The sequence below is a fragment of the Mus pahari genome, chromosome 1 (genome assembly GCF_900095145.1).
Source record: "Mus pahari chromosome 1, PAHARI_EIJ_v1.1, whole genome shotgun sequence".
Classification (NCBI taxonomy): Eukaryota; Metazoa; Chordata; class Mammalia; order Rodentia; family Muridae; genus Mus; species Mus pahari.
In genome coordinates, this window is record NC_034590.1 from 159,791,940 (window position 1) to 159,814,137 (window position 22,198).

Genomic DNA, 22,198 nt, shown 5'->3' on the forward strand with positions numbered 1-22,198 from the left:
CCTCTCCCTCTCTCTTTCCCTCCCTCCCTCTCCCTCTCCTTCTCCCTCTCCCTCTCTCTCTCTCCTTCTCCCCCCTCCCTTTCTCCCTCTCTTCCTCTCTCAGAATTTCACTGGGTTCTCAGTGCTGAGAGATCTGCATTCTTGGAGCTCAGATCTGTATTCTGGGAGCTGCCAGAAGCTATTTGGAACTTGATCAGATGCACAAAATGTTGGCCTGGCAGGGGTCTTCTGAGGTCATTGAGTCCAACCCTCTCATCTTCCAGACAGGAAGTCATCAAACTGTGAAGTGTTGTTTTTAATTGGAAACAAGAAATGTCTATAACAAGACTCCAGAAGCCCATTAGGCCAGAACTCACAGAGCTTGCTGAATGCTTAAGTTTGTGCTTCTGGGTTGATTTGGATCATGTTTTTGCCAGATTCAGTGTTTGTCAACCGGATGAGTGGTTCTGCACTCCTGGTGGGAGCCCTGGCTCTGCTCAACTTCTTGGCTTGCCCAATTGAGCAATGTCTTTTACTAGGGAGCAGCCCATCTCAGAACAGGGGCTGAAGCCCAGTGACTTCTCGAGGATATGGGTTTGGGGAATGACTGTGTGTGTGGAACAGAGTGGGATGTGGGAACTGGATCTGCAGCTAATCATTCCACAGGTTCTGGCCTAGGTTGGCAGTGAGCAGCTTTAGATATGGACTTCTGCATCATCTGTGTTCGATGGACTCCAGATCAAGCTGTTTTGGATAAAATACTTTTCTGTTTAGTAGTCTAGTTGCTCATGGTACGCAAAATGCCTATCTCCATTTCATTGGAAATCATCTGTTTCCAAAATGGGAACTAGGACAAATAGAGAATGGTGCGTGGGCCCCATAGCTCTAGGATGGACTAAGATTCTATCAAATAACTGACCTGATTCTTTTGTTTTCAATCATTTGTTTTGTTATGTATTCACTTTACATCCTGATAACAGCCCCCTCCTCTCCTCCCAGCCCTACCCCCTCACATCCCTTACTGTTCTCTCTCCTCTTAATGACAGGGAGTCCCCCCTTGGGTACCACCCTACCCTGGGACACCCTACCCTAGGCACATCCTCTCCCACTGAGGCCCAATCAGCCAGTCCAGGTCCGGGAAGGGGATTCCATGCTAAGGAACAGAAACAGAGACAGCCCCAGCTCCACTTGCTAGGGGACCCACATGAAAACCAAGCCGCACATTTGCTACAAATATGTGTGTGTGTGTGTGTTTGTGTGTGTGTGTGTGTGTGTGTGTGTGTGGTAGGTCTGGCCCCTGCATGCTTCCTGGTTGGTGGTCCAGGTTAGTTGGGCCCCCGTGGCGCCAGCTTAGTTGGCTCTGTAGGTCTTCTTGTGGTATCCTTGACCCCTCTGGCTTGCTCTTGCCATCTGATTTGTGTAGATTTTTCTCACAAAACTCTCTTAACAATTCTACCCAGTGACTAATAGTTATATCCGTATTAGAGATGGGGAAACTGAGGCCCAGAAAGGTTAGGCAGTGCTCTAGGTATAATTCTACTACTAAGCATAGATACTAGGGTTTAATCTTAATTTTCAACTTAAACACTCTTTTTTAAAAAATCTGTATTGCCTTCTAATAGAGAATGCTCATCACCCTGAGCAGATAAAAACCACTCTCATGTGATGCTCTAAGATGAAGGTGCCCAACTATTGTTGCTTACACAAATAGAGCCTCGATGACCAGGCTCAAGTCTCCGTACTGTGGCTGGCTCAGTTTCTTAACCTTTCTGGGTCTCCATTTCTAAATTTTTATGGAAGAGATGAAATACCTACATCTGAGGGTCACTGTAAGGACTGAATGTTTCAAGAAAAAGTGTCTCATATAAAGCACTATGCAAATGTTAGTTACTTGATTGCTACCATGGCTTAGGGTGGCAGCCTTCCGAGAAATCTATTATGGAGCCAAAGCATGTGCCAATGTTCTCATCCCTGACCTCAAACAGCTTAGAGCTTTGGTGGGGGACAAATGACTGTAGAAATCAGAGGGTGGAGGTCAAGTTGTGCCGCAGAGATATAAAACCTAGAGGAGACCAGAAAAAGCAAAGGTCACTGGAGGACAGGGGGCATGAGGAAGCTTTATGCGGGAGGCCGGAGTTAACTTCAAAGGGTCTGGAGAGGAAAGGAGTTTGAACAGAGGGAGATTGGTGAGAACTCTCTAGAGTTAATTAAAAAAGAAAAAAGAAAAAAACCTCTTATGTTTTTATTCTCCTGGGTCTTAGAGATGGTTTGACTTAGAACATCTCAAAGCACGGTCCAGGAATCCCTGGGGTGTGCGTCCAGGACCCTTTCCGGGAGAGTAATGAAGGCAAAATCATTTCACATGTTCTCATTACTCTCCAGTTGTGTTTTCCAGAAGTCACATGATGTGCCTTGCCCTAACAGAGACTGTCACGGCAGATAGGAGGCTCTTCAGTGAGGCCTTCTTGGTAAATCCTAATTCCTTAGATGATGCTACTGTCTGTCCAGATGCCTGTACTCGTTTAATAATGTTTGTTATTTTAAGATGAATTAAGAGACTTCTAAACTGTTCTCAGGTACTATTTATAATACAGCTCATACTGCAAGACGTTAACACACGTGAGTCAAACCTCAGTAACTTTAACTATATGAAAGAGTCCCACACCGTGAAAGTATTGTCACACACTTCATTGTGAAGGCGTCATGGATCCTTTTGGCAACTGTGCCTAAAGAACTTCAAAATGGTAAAACTCAAATTGGCCATCATGTGCTAAGACCGGCACTCATGGACTCTTAGTGAAACTGGAGACTGACCAGGGTGTCTCTACAGGGGAGCTGATAATGAGAAACTTAATAATAGCATTTATCCTTTGAACTAGTAGTTACACTTGCATAAATCTAATTCAATGAAACAACTTAAGATATACTCAAGATTTTTATGCAAGGCTATAGTTAGAAAGTGACCAACTGACTAAAGAAGCTAATTAAAGTAAATTATGATGCATTCATGCATTGCGGTCTTGGAGGGCTTTATTTAAAAAAAATACTGAGCAACATGGGGCCTGTTTACAACATTATGCTAAGAAAAAGTCCAATAGAGATGGTACAAAGGATGAGTTTAAACTTTGTAAACGTACGGATTGGAGGATATGCAATGTATGTATATGCATGTGGATATGTGTATACACAAACCAGAACCTTTGTATGCTGTATTCTGGATGGTGTAGCTAGAACGGTTGCCTAAGCTGCCCATTAGTTTGTTCTGTATTTGAAGATAGTTCTGTTGTGAAATTTTAGTACTTTTGTATTTGACAACGATCCTAGGGCTGGACATTCTTTTCATCTAAGGCTATGGGAACACTTTTGAGTCAGCCTGGGCTCAGATGGGCACAGTTTCTGATCTTGGAATGTTTCTCTGAATGGAATAAGGAATGCTTTAGGATTTGAGGGTAAGCCTACGTTTTAGCCAATTGTTTTTCCCTGCATACCCTTGCAAATGTAAACATTACCAAACCAATGGCTTTATAGCACTGGTATGTGTGTCCAAAGCATTTGGGGTATAGACCTTAAAGCCCATCAGAACAATTGTGTATTTAGATAATAACACTTGGCCGATACAGGGCAGGCAGTAGGGGATGGAAATTCAAGTTTCAGTCCTGTGAAGACATAGGATGACAAAGGTGTCAGAGCCTCTGAAGGGAGCTGTCTTTGCTCTCTGCTGTCAGATCTCTTCTGCTTCTTTACTCCTGGGAAAGAAGGTGCCAGGTGTTAGAGGACTTTGGTCCTTGTCCTACCCTGGATGAGCTGTAGAACCTGGCAGAACAGCCTCTGTAGAGGAGGTTCGTTATTAATCTCCCACAGTATTCTCAAAGTCAGAAGAGAATCTGGCTGAGTGACTCCACCACGCACAGGAATATACTTCCCTTTTTTTCCCCAATGTCAGCCCTGCATGGCACCATTCAGCATGTTTGACAGGCTAAAAGAGACATCTGAGGTGGTCCCTTGACCTCTCAGGAGGCTCTGTCAGCAGAAAGAAGTATCGCATACAAAAATTAAACAATAGCATGAAACGGGAGCACAGAAGAAGAAGGTATTATGTTGCTAGAGAACGATAAGAGGAGTGACCCACAGCCTGGGACTAGTTTCATGGAGGAAACACACAAAAGGAGACCTCTTTTCTCTGCAGAGCTGACTCCTCTGGAGAGGGAGAGACAGCATTAATTGATGACACAATTAATAAAAACATTCAATGCTTTCAATGTGTAAAGATTCTCCTATTACTGAGCTTGTCTCTGTGTGTTGGGGAAGGGGATGTAAACATGTGACTCAGTCTTTTGGATCTTGAGGGTGGGTAGATGGTTTGAGACTCCCATTAGTTCCCATTTTTTAAAATATCACTCCATATTTACCTGGGAAGTTTCTGGATGGCTGCACACAGATGTAATTGCACATACATCACATGGCCCCCAACTGGCTACACTGAAATTTTAAAGGGAAATGTTGAACATCTGTTCCCCAAACAGAAGTGCCTTGCTAAAAGTGTCTGGAACTTTCTAGTGTGAGCCTCATTATTTTTGTCCCCAGGAAAAGTTGGTGAAACAACACTGAATCCATTTTCCCCAGACTTCAATTTGTACATGTTGGCCACCTGCCGCAGGCTATCTCTGATTATGTGTAACATTTGTTCTATCTTACCATGTGCCTTTTGGTTGTTTATTGCTGATATGGGGAGGATGAGATGGCAGGGTCTGTCCACTGCTGTGTGTGTATCTATAAGGCAGCTGCTGTCTACACAGAACTGTGTAGGGCATCTTTTCCTCCAGTGATGGTTGGTCTGCCACAGGGTCTCCCAGCCCCTGGCAGGGAAGTGAATTCCCTGATATTAAGGCTATTTAATCTTTACAGAAATTCTGTGAAGTGGTATTTATATTCCCATTGAGCAGATATGAAACACGAGTCTCCTGTAATTAGCCCGAGGCTGCATTTGAAACCAAATCTGCGCGGCTGACATGAATCCTCTTATGATTATGTTGGTATGCCTTTTTGAATACCAGTGCTTATCTAGGAGAGGGTCCCCTTGCAGATGTGTTAATTTTCTCGTTTGCATTGTGGCTGCTCATTACTGATCTTTTAATTGTTATGACTCTTAACTACATGAGTGCTATGTGGCTACATTTAAATGTATTTTTGTTTGAAAATACTTCAATGTATAAATAGAGTCAAGTCCTTTAAGCCACTCTATGTCTCTCCCCAGTTCCACACCTAAAGGTGGCTTACCAGTTATTCTAATTTTTCCTGAACTTTTATATGCATTTTTGTGAATGAATATAAACTACTTAGTGGATGTATATTATTTTGGGAGGGTCTATGCACACTGTGTGTTTAACTATTATTTGTATTGTTATTATTATATAATTATTATTATTAATAATAATAATCAGGACAGACTCCTTTAACAATTGTAGAATTATGTCTTAGAGTGTTTGCTAGGTTGAAGTTGTGATCTTTACCTTATAAAGATATCATCTATATTCTCTGCCTCCCTCTTTTACCCCTAGTCTTTCCATGTTCATAATATACTACATTTTAGTATAATTTAGTTAGTATTAATTTAATTTAGTTAGTATTCCACTCTATAATAATCACACAGAGCTGCAGTGGCTTGAACCTTGTCATTCCTTGCCATCTTTGAAGCTACGTTGTATCTTTTTCTTTTCCTTTACAGGCATTATTTCTTTTCTTCCACCTGTATGGAAAGTAGGTCTCCTGGTTAATATAGGTCAAGAATTTTCAGTATTTTGAACCTTGACTAAGACATCTGTACAAGCCTACTACCTGAATGGAGGTTACTTGGTGAGAGTAACCATGTTCACACAAGGCTCTGCATGTGGGATCTACCTCCCATCCTTCTCTTCTGTTTGCGATAACCATGGCCTTGGTCCTTCTCTGCAGTCCGTGTTTTATCTGATCTCATGAATTCTGTGTGAGTCTAGGGTTCAGAGACAGCTAACCTCCCAGCTTCTACATTTAGAACCCTGCCACAGCTTCCATTCCAGTAGCCGGGGTGGGAAGAAACAGGGGTGAATTCGTTGTTGTATCATCATGTGGCTCTTTTTGAGGCTGGACACAGCAGAAACAGGAGCAACAAGAGGTCCCTGGGAGGGCCGTGCAAGCTTCCGGTCTTGGCATCAGCGTGCTTCCGGTCTTGGCATCAGCGTGCTTGTGGTTTTTCTGAAGCAAAGGGCGGGACCAATAACCACTTGGAGAATGAAGCTCTTTAAATTGCTGGCTTTTGGCCTGAGGTCTGGAGTTAGTTATCTGGCTGGTTATTTGTGGTCAGGCAGGGCTTCTTTCATTGCAATAGGAACTCTTCCTTAGATAAAGAGGGAGCTGACCAGAGGTAAGCACCCAGGATTTTCCATCACAAAGACATTTTGGGCAGCCCTTGGTTTGTATACACTGGAGCCTGACCTTGGTGTGAGTGCAGCTCACCACACACGCATCCCACAATTGACTCTGGCCTCTGTTTTTCGTCTCAGTGGATTTCAGTGGAATACACCGTGGGAAGTATTTCACAGGCCTGGCACTTTGAAGCACGGTTATGCCTTTTTGTTGTCAGAGTTGGACTTTACTCTTTTTTTTTTTTTTTTTTTTTTTTGGTTTTTCGAGACAGGGTGTCTCTTTATAGCCCTGGCTGTCCCGAAACTCACTCTGTAGACCAGGCTGGTCTCAAACGCAAAAATCCGCCTGTCTCTACCTCCCAAGGGCTGGGATTAGAGGTGTGTGCCACCACCGCTCGGTTGGACTTTACTCTTATGGGGACAACTGGCAACAGTGATCAGCCATCCTGCGATGGCTTAGTGGACATCTGAGGGCCTATCCCTCTATTAAATGTAGAGAATACAACACAAGAAAAAGAAAACAATCTGGTTGCCCTCAAGAATAACCCCATCTTGGGTATGCACAGAAATGATGGAACAAGGCTTTTAAAAAGTTTTACCTATGTCATTCTCTCTATTCCCATTTATACTGAGAGCTTCCGTAATTGAACAGAAAAAAAAAAAAAGTAAAAGTCTACTGAAATCATAGATTAGATTTCATGTTTGAAATTTTGAATCATAATGAAAACAACCATGCATCTATTATTGTTTATGAGATTATGATTAGTTTTACTTCTTTAGTTTTTAATTACCTTACAATGATTTTAATTTATATTTTTTTGAGAATTCCATGTGATATGTCATTTTATCCCTCCATTTTCTCCTTCTAGCTCCTCCTGCATTCTCCCCTCTCCTTCTGAAATTTATGCCTTATTTTAAATGATCACACACACACACACACACATTTATTGGTATAACCTGCTAAGTTCGTTTGGAACTAAGTTCGTTCATCCATATCAGATTTTCGGCTGACTGCTTGGAGGCTTGTCTCTGGAGAAGACTGATGTCCCCCCTCCACAGCCATTAGTTGTCTGCAGCTATCCATCTAGGGGTGGGACCTTGTGATATTTTCCCCAACCAGGCTGGAATGTCAAGTGATGTTGTCATTTTTCAGGTCCTGCTTATGCAAGTATATTGATGAGATTTCATGTGTACTGCTTTTCTGTCACATATAGAAAATAGAATATAGACTCCTGCTCTACTCCCTCATCTACAATGTCCTCTGAGCTTTTATGTGAGGGTTTTGTTTCTTTGTTTGTTTTGGAAGATGTGTCAACTGGGACTGGGAGCCCCATAGTCAGAATCACATTCTGTGCATTTTTATCTGTTGGGGCTTTCTGTAATGCTTCCTTCTTTGATGAGAGGTATGAATTATACTTATCTGTTGCTCTATCTCTTTCTTTCTTCTCTCTCTTTCTCTCTTCTCTCTCTCTCCCTCACTCTCTCTTCTCTCTCTCTCTCTCTCTCTCTCTCTCTCTCTATATATATATATATATATATATATATATATATATATATATATTCTATATATATATATATATATCTATATCTATATATATATATATATATATATATATATATATATATATATATAATCTATATCATGTATGTAAGAATGTATGGACACAAATATATGAACATATGTATACATACATACATACATATGTGTGTATGTGTGTGTGTGTGTGTTGTGTGTGTGTGTGAAAGTCTAGTATATGTGTCTGGAATTCATTATGTAGACAAAGCTGTCATTTAACACACAGAGATCCTCTTGCCTCTATTTTCTGAGTGATGGAATTAAGTGTGGACATCATCACATAATAATCATAAAATAATATGATTCTTTATGACCTTTTAAAACATCCTCAGTGTTATTTATTCCTCCTCCTCATGGTTCCCTCTATGTTACTCTAGGTGATGTATCTATTCTATCAATTTACCTGTGAGTTTCTTGATTTCCCTCTTCTTTATAGCTAAATAGCATTCCATGTGTATATAACCACCTTTCAACTTCCTTTTCCTCAGCTGGAAGATATTTAGATTGTTTCCATTTCCTAGCTATTGTGAATAGAGTGGCAGTGGACATGGCTGATCATTACAGTGGAGTAGTGCATCCTTTGGCCCTATGCCCAGGAGTAAGGACTGTTACATCGGGGTCCTGTGGTAGATCAAGCTTTAGCTTTTTCACCTCACTGATTTCCCAGTGGCTACACTAGTTTGGCATCTTACCAATAGGGACCAAGGGTTCTCCTTTCCCCATGCCTTAGCCAGGATCTGTTGTCATTCTCTGGGGCTGATCAATTCTAACTGTGCTGAGATGAAATCTCAACCTAGTTTTAATTTGCATTTCCCTAATTGGTAAGGCTATTGAGCACTTCTTGAGATATTGCTTAACCATTTTTATTTCTTCTTGTGTGAACTCACTGTTTAGACCCATGGCCCATTGTTTTTAATTGGATCATTTGTTTCCCTGACTCTGTATATGTCCTGGATATTAATTCTCTATCAAATGTATAGCTGGCAAAGATTCTCTCCCACTCTGCGCTCTCTCTTCATTCGATTGGTTCCATTGCTGTACAGGGCTTTTTATTTTTATGAGGTCACATTTGTCAATTTTTGGCCTCAACTCCTGGACAAATGGAGTCCTATAAAGAAAAGACTCTCCTACATCCGTATCTTCTAGAATACTGCATACAATCTTATCTGGCAGCTTTAGCATTTAAGCTTTCACAGTGGGTCCTCCATTTATCTGGAGCTGATTTTTGGACAGGGTGGCTGATATAGGTCTGATTTCATTCTTCTACTTGTTAGACAAACATTTTCCCTAGCACTGTTTGTTGAAGATGCTCTCTTTTCTCCAGTTTGTGTTTTCTGGCACCTTGGTTAAATATCAGATGACTGCAATGAGATGCACTCATGTTTGGACCCTTTGTTAGATTCTAGGCTACGTTTTGTACGCTTCTCCACGGAATCTGCACAACAACCCTTTTGTCTGCGCTGAGATCAGACATGCACAGCCCCTGCAGCTGGTTCTGATGGAGTCCACGGGTCCTTGCCTGCTTTTCCCTTTCTCCGTGCAGAGCCAACCCCTGCATGTCTAAAGATTAAAAGGAAATTCTTAACTCTTAAGCAGTTTTCAATGATTTCTGGATATACCAAAAGCGCATGTGGATATTCAAGGAATAAATAAGGATCTCCCGAGCACTGTTGCTACAAATGCAGAGGAGGGTCTGGGCTTGAACTATAAGAACTTAATTGAGGTATCTTTGGGACTGGACGTGGGAGTCAGAAAAGAGATCTGAATGATAACCATCATGAGAGAGAGGGGAAAGAGAGCAAGGCATGGCAGTCTACCAAGATACTGAACATCATGTCAGGTAGGTGTCTGACCACATGTGGTAGGCAAGCATAGAAGGACAACCAATGGTGTCATTCACCCTGACAAAATCTTAGGAAGTTATTTTGGAGACAAAATCAAAGTGGGGTCCTGGGAATGGCAGAAGTAGGGACTGTAACTTCCTCAAGCACTGATAGTTTAGATTTGGGGAGCCTACCTCTGACACAACCAAATATATAGCTGAGTCCCATTCCTCCCGAGTTTGTAGATACAACCTGCTACCAACAAAGGCTCTACTGAGCTTCTGCTGAACAGCGAGGGCAGAGTTCCATGCAGGACTTACTTGGATTTATTTGGTATTTTATTCCAACAAACCCATCAGAGGTTGCAAGCCACCAAAACCCCAATATCCAGAAAACACTGCCAATATTGTCTGTGTCTTGTCCCCAAACAATCTCTTACTAACTGGAAGCTGCAGCTTTCAGTTCCTATCGAGCATTGTGGAGATTGGTACCACAGTATCTACTGCATCTGTAACCCAGGAAAAGAGATGAGTTCAGAGTGATGTTTATAGCATTTTACGTCACCCCAAAGATGCGTCACTGTGTGCTAGGGACCATTGTAGTTGGGTCAAAGGTAGGATTCCAGAATCTAAAACACTTGCTACCTGTACTTTTTACAGACAAAAGCTAGCCAACTCGAACTAAATCTACTAAGAAATGACACACGGAAGTTGTGATGAATAAAAGACATGGGGAGAAACAAACAAAGGAAAGAAAAGAGTAGCTAAGAGAAAGAGGAGCTGCGTCACCTGTGGTCATGTTCTGGTTTAAATGCCAAAGGGGTCAAGGAGAACAAGAGAGGCAGCTCCAGGTATATAGAAAGGTCCCTTTGTTTCATAGAGCTCAAGGGTTAGAAGAAAAGAGGGGTGGAGTGGGGGACCAGGTAACAAGAACATTTTCTACTGCAGAGCTATGGTACCACATGAGAACTGGCAGAGGGCCTTTGGAAGTCTGCTCTTCGTGTGTAGATGCCTGTCATTGGCAATGAAGGCACTGGACTAAAGCTAAGCTTGCTGGGGAAGCTGATGGAGCTCCACGGGATGAGCTTTGCTTTACAATAACAGCTGAGATGCTGTACCACTAACATCTCCCAATGTTTACAAGAGGAGTAGGGCTCTGCTGGGTAGACGACAAGCACATGTTTATCCTTCAACTCCTTTTATTGATATCAGGGGCAACGTCTTGGTGAAATAACTGGGCACATGGCATGTCAGGCTGGGATGAGTCTTCAGAATGGACCATTTCTAGGCCAAGGCCTTCTGAGCCCCTGAGGGACAAGACATGGGTTTGCAATCAGCTAGCTGATGAGCAGGTTGAGGAGCTAAGAGCCGTGTCTCTTTGGAGGTAATGCCTCCTTGGTGAAAATGTTGGCAATAGTTAGCAAGGTGGAAGTGCTAATTCCCCACAAAGAGGTCTACCCAGACATAGCACTTCAGGGGTGCATAGGTAAATGTGCCTAGCAGTGTTCATTATAACACTGCTTGCATCAGTAGACTTTACTTCCTTCTTATTTATATTTTGGGGTTTTTTTAGATGGAGTATTTTGTGGAACCCTAGATGACCTTAAACTTGGGATTCTGCTGCTCTGTTCTCTGTAGTATTAGGATTAAAGTCATACATGATATATAGTGGATTTTCTTTACATAGGGTCTCGTGTATCCTGGGGTGACCTCAAATACAGAGGATAACCAGGAGGAACTTCTGAGGAACCTGCCTCCACATATAAAGTGTTGGGATTACAAGCATCAGCCACTATGCCTGGTTTGTGTGGTGCTGGGATCAAACCCAAGGATTTCTGCATGATAGGCAAGATTCGTGCCTTCTCATCACCATAATAGCCCATTTTTAAAGAAAAAGGAAGAAAAAAGAAAAACAAATTTTTCCTTATAGGTCAATGATTAAGTAGATGGTGATATATTCATGAGCAGAAATGCTACAAAGGAGTTAAAATGAATACATTATGTCTGTGTATGTCAAGCACAACATCTCAATATCTTATCCTCGGGTAGAGGAAGTAAGGAGCAACTTCTGGGACTGCTTTTATTCAAATGTAAGGGCTTGTAATGGGGAGATAGCTCAGGAGGTTCCCGTGCATGAGGAACTAAGTTCAAAGCTCTACCCTCCACATCAACAGTTGAGCGCTGGGGTGTGTGACTGTAATCCCAGCACTGGGGAGATGGCAGAGGGGATTACTGGAGTGCAGTGTCCACTCAGCCTAACCAAATAAGTGAGCTTGAAATCAACGGCAGATCGTATCTTTCAAAATCTGTGCAACGTCATAGAGGATGATGCTTAGCATTGACTTCTGGCCACCACACATGGATACACACCTGCATTTTTACTCTCATGTGTACATACCCACACACACACAATCACACACCCACAGCCACAGATGATCATACACAAATGTAAGAACAGTCCAAGTTCTCTGTTGTTTATAAACATAAGCATTTTACTAGTTGCCGTATGATTGTGGACTCCTTCTACTTTTCTGTGCGTTGGGAGTAATTAATGAAAACATACAGACCAAATGGGTGGAAATGGTGATACACTACATACACACCAAAGTACTGAAACACAGCTGTACTCATCTGAACTTAGGCACAGAAGCCAAAGCCACATGTCTATGCACATCTCACTCGGCACCTTCCAGGTTAGCTACTCATCATGCATACTGGCACAGTACCAGGGAGAGACCGACATTCCATGTATGTGTCTCTGTTGTGGTTTTAGTGATCAGAAGTTTGTTTTTATGAAGCGGGAGTTTAGTTTCAGGAGCTGACTTCAGTGTGGTGAGTTGAAACTGTTTCTTCCAAGTAACGCTCCTGCTCCCACTGGCAGGTGTCGGAGCCCCAAGACACAAGATGGCTTGCTTTCTTGTCAGAGCAAGTTCTGCAGGCACAGCTGTCCTGGCAAAGAGACCAAGTCCTCTCTGCCATCTGCACTCTCCCCAGGCCAAGTGGGCCTACAGAACACTGTGGTCAAGGCGATATGCTATAGCCATGCTGGAAAGGACAGAGTCAAGGGTAGCTTTGATTCTACATGATTGCTGGCTCCTTGACGAACCTTCAATCGGTTGTACTTGCTTCTGTCAACTTGAATGAGCAGAAACTGCCAGAGGCCTGCAGGAAGCTGAGCTGTAGAGAGCATCCTTTGTTGGGAAGTCCCTCCTCTCAGCAGCCAGCTCTGGAGAAGAGCAAAGTCAGTGTGCATCTCTTGGAGCATGTAGAAAGAGAGACCGCGCATGGCACTGAGCATGCTGCCTTTGATGGGGGCTATTTGGATTCTGGAAGGGAGTTTGTTGTGACATCAGGCATGCAGGGAGCCTTGAGGATTTAGCTCCTACAAGATGTTTGTTGTAGATAGAATGGGAAAAGTCACTGTCTGGAAAATAATATAGCACTAGGTTGTTGTGATAATAAAATTTAAGGTCCAAAAGCAAGTATAAAATAATCTGTGTTAAATGTCTCATGTTAATACTAGAGTGATGCTTGGGAAATATCCTCACTTCATCCATTTGTGTGCAGATCCTTTGAGGTGTATTTTAATAAAGCCTTGACCTTGAGCATGTTCTCAAGGGCCCAACTTGAGCAAAGATCCCAGTTGGTCAGTTTACAGGAATTTCTCCAGCCTTCATGGACTCTGCCATCCCTGGGCAATAGCTGATCTCCTTGGCCAGCATTCAGCAAGAATCTGATTAAGTCTGTTTAGCAAGGAACTGCCCTACCTTCTGTGTAATTTCCATCCACAGATCCTCACCCGGCTTCTAAGCTATCAATCCCACTTTTCCATGCTGCTTTTGGAATCCAGCCAAATCTCTCTTTCTTATGGCAAAACTCCATGGCAATAGCCTGCATGCTCATTACCCTACTCCTCATAGAACTGGCATCATCATTTTAACACTTGTCAGATGAAGGTGTTTTTGTTGTTGTTTTTGGTTTTTTTCCTCCACAGACTTAGAGAAGTGTCTCATCCATTTGTATCCATTTGAATACATTTCAGATTTAGTTCTAAAAATCTGAGTTGGCGGCCTCCAAATTCAGTGTTCTTTTCCTATACAGTGCTGATTTTATGCTGAAAGGATGGTAGATCAGGTCATTTGAAATGCTTTATTTCCGTTAATGAAAGCATGCATCTCATAGCCTTTGGATATCATATTTTGTCTGCTGCACCGCCTTGGAGAGTAGTGTTGCTCAGGGTGACAAGGCTGATGGGTACTTAACCTTGATTCTAATGTCAGTGAATGACTGGTCCTTCTCTGTTACCAAATGCTGCTGGACCTCAGCAATCTGTGACAGTCGTGCCAACATCCAGAGCATCAGGGAGGAGTTCCGGGATGGGAATGTTTCCAGTTATTATCACACCTTAGCAGTGACTAGAAACTGGTGAATGGCTTTGGACAAGTTCATTCATCTACTCTCACAAATAAAGACAGAGCAAACCAATACGAACATCAATTTATTTAACCCTTGTATTGTACCAGGTGTGGTATCGGGCACTGGAACTGTTGTTTGAAGTGTTGCTTGCCCACACAGAGGTAAAGTCGGGGAAGAAGAAGTCCTGTGATAAAGATAATGTAGATGAAGCAACAATGGGGCAGATGCTAAAACAGGAAGGAAAATAAACAAAGTGATTGGAAAACACAAGGAATTAATGTGACTAATTCCCCTGTAGGAAAGTCATAAAGTGGACAGACAGTGCTAGAGTTGGATTTGACAGTTAGGTACAGATTTATCAAGAAGGACTAAGTGATGGCTGCTCCAGGGAAGGGACTCAAATGTGGGAAGGATTTGGAGAGTTCAGTGAAGCTGGCGAGAAGATAATGGCTAATGATGAGCTGCGTAAGGAAACCAAATTTCAAAGCTTAAGTTTGAAGAATGAGGCCGGTCTGTGTGCATGCAGTGGGTCATTTGCACTAACGTGAGAGTTTGGCAGACCTAGGTGGGTGGAGAACAGCTTACTAACTGCATGGAACATAGCTGCTGGGGAAGGTAATACCAGTATCTCCAAGCAGAAGACTGTGACGAATGCATGTATGAGCCACACATTGACATGTAAAAGATGGGGTGCTTGGTAAATAACTTGCTTGGGAGACAGAATCACAAAGACTCAGAGATAGAGGTGATGTTGAAAGATACAGGCAAAGAGAAAGACTGGGAGTGACTCTCCACACTCTATACCTGTGGTAGACCAACCATAAAGCATGGAAAGCCAGCTTCTTGAGGGACCAATCATTGTTACTACAACTCATTCACACGAGGAGAGGGTAATCTAGGAAGAGACTTGAAATTCCATATTAGTTTGTTTAGTGAGCACGTGAAGTGTACAGAATGTCCATGATTTGCACTCACAGTAGATAAGAGAAATAAAACAAAAACCTTAATTTTAATTTGTTTAATTATTTTTCTCCATAGATCCTAGTTTGGGTTCCACTGTGCCGTTATTTCTATATTCTCACAAATGCTTCAAAAGGCTGAATTACCCCCATTTCTCAGATAAGAAGCCTGAGAGTACTGCAGGTTTAATGACTTGTCCATAGCAGGTAGTTAGAGAGCTATAGCTCTGGAAATGAATCAGATCTTCCCATCTTCAGAGATTTTTTTTTTCCCATGGTGTTCTTTAACGTTCTTTGGCCTGGAGGAGCTTACCTGGTGGGTTAGATGGCAGATCGTAAAGGAAATAGCCATAACATTCTCAAAGAGTTAGAAAAGAGGCAAACAGAGTGTGCTCTAGAGTATGTAGGACAGGGACATGCGTTCTAGCACAGAGGAATTTTAAGTGGTTTAGAGGAAGAAGGGCAGGGAAGCCTTATGGAGATAACTCTTAAAGGTTATCAGACAGGCTTCTCCAGCTAAGTTAGCTGTGAGTCAAAGCAGCACCAGATTAGAGTTTGAGACTAGATAAAGGTTACTCTAGAATGAGGATGCCAAAGTCAATAGGAGTTATGGAGACAGAGATGAAGAACCGAGCTTAAGAGGTACAATGCCTCACTCTAACCAGACCAGCTGATGACAGAGAAGATTAATTGGCCTCTAGACTCTTCAAAGGCCTAAGCTGGAAGTCTCAAGACTAACCAAGGCGTTTCTGGAGGAGAAAAACCTGATGATACTGATTGTGTGAAAAGGAAGGGAGATGTGTATAGGGCTTCAATAGTGACCTGAGAGAGTATGGCAGGGAGTTGGGCCTCATGAATCCTATTGTTTGGTCCTCTCCTCCCATTCTAGTATGGAAGAGGAGAAAGGCCAGCACAGAAGATAAGCCAGTGGGTTGATAAGTCAGTGGGCCCATAGACCAATGAGTTGATAAGCCAGTGAGTCCATAGGCCAATGGGTTGATAAGTCAGTGAGTCCATAGGCCAGTGGGTTAACTACTTTGTCCTCTGAGCCTTTCCTTGGCTTTTACATCTGGTCAGCCTGCTAGAAATGAGGCCGAAGGGGTGACCAGGTAGCTAATAGTACCACAGTCAGAGGAGGAATGAAGTCAACCAGTTCAATGAAATTGTTTTTGGCCTGTGATGTACTCATGTACGACAGAATCTCTTTGTGGTGTTGTCTCCTTTAACCACTGAACACAGAATGGTCTTGGCCAGTTCCTGCCTTCCGACAACTCTTGTTTCAGGCTCAGTGGAGGGGGTGTGAAGTTGGCTGTAGTGTAGCATGTGAGGAAAAATGCCATCATCCTGTCCCCCTGGTTGGAAAATCCTAGCGTCTTCCTTTGTGTCTCACACTCACAGTATAGTACTGGGTGTTGGATGGTGAGCACTTGTGCCCTGCCCAGCGCCACATTCAGAGTCACTGGGTGAGCTGTGTGGGAGTCGAGCAAGCTCCAGCAGCTTCTTTCTCCACAAGCTTCATAAAGGAGAGAAAGTAGGTCTCTGAGAAAGGCTGGGAGCAAAGGAGAGCAAGTTTAGGAGAAAGAAGGCACATTAGTCTAATTTCTCTTCTAAAACTAATGGGGCTTTTTATCTCTAAAGAACACTTTCAAGCACTCATGTGATTTGGTAACAAAGATGTAGGTTGGGGTGGAAGAATCCTGGCTCCCCTTAGATGCAGTCCATCATTTGATGACATAATTTCTCCTCTTCTTTTTCCCTTTCTTTTACTGCAGGTCAGTAGATTATGGAGCCACCTATGAGAAACTTAATGACAAAGTGGGTTTGAAGACCGTCCTCAGTTATCTCTATGTCAACCCCACCAACAAAAGGAAGGTAAGAGACGGGGTCAGGAGATCCTGTATCACCCTTCTGGGTAGCAGGGTGGCTTGGGGACCACAAGGTAAGAACCAACACAACAGCGACCGCACCACTTGTGAAGGGCCTACCCCATAAGCAGTCTGTGATAATAACAAGAGCCTTTGTAGTATTAATAATAATTGAAAATGATGGGAACATCACTCCCGTGAGATTCTGTTTCTGTGCATAGGATTTCTCTGTGCCTGCATGGCGTTGAGTCTTACTTATTATGCTCATAGTCATCCTGTTGGGTAGAAACCATGACTGCCAAGGAAAAGACACAAACTCAGAGAGATTATCTAACAGTCTAGCTTGAACCTGCTTCAAGCTACACCCTGGAGCTCAGTTTTCATTAGCTTCCTTATTGCCTCTTTTTTCGGGGTGGGGGGTGTTGCAGTTTATTCACAGGGGATCCCTTCCACTAAGAGAAGGAGAAGTGGTTTCTGTATTCTTCTACCTGAGCTCAAGGAGTTTCAGAGGTAGCAGACTGCCCTTGCTCCAGTAGCTTCCTGATTCTTTGTTAGCCAGGATGAGATCAAAGGAAGTCAGATTTTTATCATGAAGACCTATGGGGATGCTGGGGTCTGATTTCCATGGAATGGCAAATGACTTTAAGAAACAAACGTTATACAGCGTGTTGGATTTAGAGAGATGTGATTTATCCCCACTGGAAGAGATCCACTGATGAGAGACTTAGGTGGATCTGAACCAAAGTGAAGCTAAGGTCATTTCAGTGTCTCTAAAACTCTGAGTTTTCCTCCCATGATTCAGTTTTCATTCTTCAGTGGCTTTGCAGAGCCCTCTCTTTTCCCCAGGCAGGCTCAGGAGTGAGCCTCTGCTAGCTGTGGAGACATAAGGTTCTCTGATTCTAACCTGACTCACCATGAGCTTCCACTTACCATGCAGAACTTCCGGTCTCTGACGGCAGCTTGATAGTCTCCATTGTGGTTTCAATGATTGTTTGTGCTGCCCGACATATTCTAACACACAGTCTCATTTCTTCTCATTACATTTTCTCTGATGTATCTGGAAGAAGAGGAAACTCAAATTCTGACTCCTGATTTAGCTTTTGTTACACAAAGTCCTAAAGTTCAAGGACCATAAGAGTTCTTCTGCCTTCAGAGGATGGCCAAGGGCAGAAGCCTCCATTACTGGAAGGAATGTTTAGGCACTGTTCCTGGGTTTAACTGAGTAGTTTCTGCTTGTTCGTTCTCAAAGTATTGCCAGCTTCCCAATTTTCAGTTTCATTATTTGAATTATTGAACATTAGGGCAGGAAGGGATCATAGGTTTCTCTTATTCAAGTGAATTTTAATGTTCTGTAAAAACAAACAAACAAACATACATACAAACAAACAAAAACCTTGCAACCCCTTTGCCAATGGGACTGAAGTTCTAGACTTCTGCTCTAGGAGCATGCCTCTGCCATAGAATGTTGACACATTTGGGGATATCTGTGAGCACCCCAAGTTCCATGAACTCAAGACTCAAGATGTCAGCAGATTATTGGATAGGTACCGTTCATGCAATGATTCAAACAGGAAAACTGAAGCTCTCCAAGGCCTGCATAGCCAGGAGCATGAGTTGCTTTTCCCATTACTGCGACAAAATACAAAAGCCCAAGACCAAGCCAGTTGAAGATTCCTGCGCAGGACAGGGACATGGTGGCTGGGCGGTGCAGGTATGTTGAGGATTTTCATCACCACAGATCTCTTGCCTTCCTTTCCCCACAACATAGATGGAGGTTCATGCATTTTGTAGGGGCTTTGTTAGTGGTAGATGAAAGGTCACAGCTTTTCACATGTTGTTTGTCTTCTCTCATGTGTGTTTCCGGTTGCCAAGGGTCACACATTTGTCACTTTTTTATCTTTTCCTGTGTTTTCTCTAGTCCTCCATAGCATAGCTTAGAAGTTCTTAGATGTAAGGGAGATGAAGGGCAGGTCCTGGTAGGTGCTTCAGGTCAGATGGGACATAGGGCTGAAGTTTGGAGGTCATAAACACAGAAATGCTACATCCATTTGCCCTTCCCAGAGATGACATCAGGTGCTGGACTGTCTGGAGAAATGTCTCAGATTTTACTGTTAGTAAATAGGAGTTAGTCCCATTTCGTTGAGTAATAAAAAATATTGCTCACATATTTGAGCTCCCACATTGGAGGCACTGTGGCGAAAACAGTTAAAATGCAGGTATATATATATATATATATATATATATATATATATATATATATGCATTATTTTTTCTCATTCTGGTCAGGGAAAGACAAAGGGCAGTTTCATGAGTTTGTTTGTTTTTGAAAAGAGCAATAGAATAATTAACATTCATAGAACTCTTTTGTGATTCTTCAGACGTTTATCCAAGGATGGATGAGATTGTGTTCTCTTTCATTGTTACTATTTGACTTTGATTACACTTGGGGCCCCTAGTTGCCACACACAAAGACCTTGCACATGGCAATGTGTCTTACCCAGAATATTTACTTTAAGAGAAGTCTCTCGCCTTTATTCCCTGATGCAAGAGGACAAGTAGATATAAAGAAATGCATCCATTCATTTCTCTATGCATCTTGAACTTTGTACCATTAATATGACCTTGAAATGCAAGGTTTTATTTTTTAACTTTTCAGATTCCTTATAAAATATGTCTAGAATTTAAACCTGCCATTGCCTGGATTCTCTCCCCAGCTTGCATTAAGCGAGATTCTTTTGATTCTCTCAGTTTCCAAGTTATCTGCCGTGCTCCCTGCTCATTGGAAGTGGGCTCCAGCAGGTTTTGTAGTTAATCTCATGGAAGCACTTGCATTTCACCTAATGACTTATTTATTTAACAGATGGCCACTGCTTTCCTTGGAGGCTGTGAATCCCGCAGACGAGTTCTGTTGCTCCCTGCAAAACTGTAAATTGTGCTTTTATTTATATAGTTGCTCATAAAAGTAACCATTGGCTTTTAATTTTGTCTATGCATTTTTTTCCCTTTGAGGACAAAACAGTCTTCAAATCTTCATAGTTAGTAAACCATTAGGCTAATGGCAGAAGTGTTTGTGTGTGCATAGTTGCCTTCTCAGTAACACTCTTGGGCAGGGCAAACTGAACCTACAGCGCTATCCTTCTAGTGGGAAGCTTTAGCTACAGTGTCCTCCTCTCTCACCCTCACAGCCCCCTAGAAAGCATGTAAGATATAAGAGCAGGCTCTGGTCAGTTTTTCTAAGGCTTCACTACCATGATGATGGATCTGTAATCAACATCCTGAGGAGAATGTTTGGGGGATAAGGCTTGAGGAAGTTGGGCTTGAGATTTTAAGTATAGATGTTTTTACAGGCTGTGGATAGAATATTGTCACTTCATCTAGCAGGTAAGTGAGAACACTGATAAGAAACACCAAGAGCTTCTCTCATTGTTCCTACCCAATGATATTGTGGCATCAGAATCATTTTAATGGCCTTGACCTACTCCTACTACATTTGAAATGAATTCTGTCTCTCTGGACACAGACTGTAATAGTTCATCACCTGGGTTTGAGTTTGACGATGGTTAGATAGTCCAGTATCGCAAGATTTCTCTGCTTCTGACACTTGGAAGATGAAGAACAGAGGGTTAGAAACCCTGGAAACAGGAATCAGGCAGCCTTGTCTCACTAGAGTAGGGACTCTGTTATTGTGGGGGCTGTTGAGTGCCAGCCTTCAGTTTTCTACTCCCCTTACAGGAAATAGACATCTCTGGGTCCTCAGAATTTATTATTGTCATGTGAGTCTTGTCCTCAGGCCCGTGCAGTATGGCAAAGATCAGGGTCAAGGCTGTTTACCAGACCTGGGTTTTGTTCAGCCTGGCTGATGGCTGTGTATGTCCCAGCCAGAGAGGCTGCATTCCCGTCTGTGATTCTATCTGAGAAATCATCTTTGAGTGGACAGGGAATTGTGGGCATGTTGTGGTCTAATTGCTCTGGCTCAAAAGCTGTTGCCACCTGCAGCTTTAGAGACAATGTTGGAAATGGTAAGGATAATATACAGGTCTGATTGCCAGGGGATGTGAATGAATCCCTGCAGTGTGTGAGTGTGTTGCCCCCACCGTGTGTGTGTGTGTGTGTGTGTGTGTGTGTGTGTGTGTGTGTGTGTGTGTGGTGGATCTGACATCAGAATAGAAGCATGGCTTCCTTATATTGAACGTCTAACAATTTTCATGCACAGGGCTAAGTTCAGTACTAAAGTATCTAAGGCCACTGTTACTTGAGTCTGAAATCTTTATCTCTGTTGTACAGAAGAGGAAACTAACGCTCAAGCAGTTGCCAACTTAGTCCTGTAAAATACCCAGTAAGAGGTGTCTGTGACTCTATTCTCTGCTCTCTGACCATGGAGCTTGGCTGGCGTTGCCACAGGTGTAGAGCTCAAGAGAATTGCAGTTGTCATGATATCAGAAGAGCCTGGGATTACCTGAGGTTTTCTGCTCATTAGTATTGGAGACTTAGGAGTTTCTGAGACGTGGAGTGTTAAAGCCTCCATTCTTAATTGATTTGCTAGTGAGAAGGATAATTACTTCCAGGCTGCGCCGCAGAAATACAGTGGGAATCGCCAGCTAGATTTTTTTTCTGATGAGCATGCTGTCTCTGTCAGGTTGCTGAAGAGGCATTGTATTCAGGACCAGCAGGTTACTCAATCCCATATCATCCTCAGAGGCAGCAGCATAAACCTGAAACATCTCTGTACAAAACGGGAAGTGAAATTTAGGACTGTAAGATTCCTGCTTTCCCTGGACCATATCCCTAGATACTGTTGGGGGAGGGGGAAACTAAGCACTAGGGTACCACACCTGCAGCTCACAGATATTAGCATCTCTTATGCTAGACTAGTACAGGAAACAATGGACATGTCAAAGCAGCTTGTTGTGAGGCAAGCTGTTAAGTGTCTACCTCTAAGCCAAGTGTCTGGGGAGGGAGAGTTCATGATTGTAAAGAAGATGCACTAATGTCAAATATGTCACATGTATACACAGATTCAGAGATGCAAACTCCAGTGTGTGGGAAGGTCAGCAGGACCCTGGTCAGGTAGTGTTGGCTGATTCCTACCCATAGTGTAGTGTTCTAGCTGATTGTCATCCTGGGACAATAGGAACACAGAGTAACCAGAGATGGTACACATACTCTCTCTCTCTCTCTCT

At 42.8% G+C, this 22,198-nt stretch overlaps 1 protein-coding gene across 1 annotated transcript in view; it reads left to right on the plus strand.

Annotated features, from left to right (window-relative positions):
* Sorcs3 (sortilin related VPS10 domain containing receptor 3) overlaps nucleotides 1–22,198 on the plus strand; it is a 590,588-nt gene that overhangs the window by 256,026 nt on the left and 312,364 nt on the right. Inside the window, exon 3 of the mRNA XM_021196078.2 lies at nucleotides 16,926–17,025. Coding sequence (XP_021051737.1) covers nucleotides 16,926–17,025 — 100 coding nt within the window. The remainder of the gene's footprint in view (nucleotides 1–16,925; nucleotides 17,026–22,198) is intronic.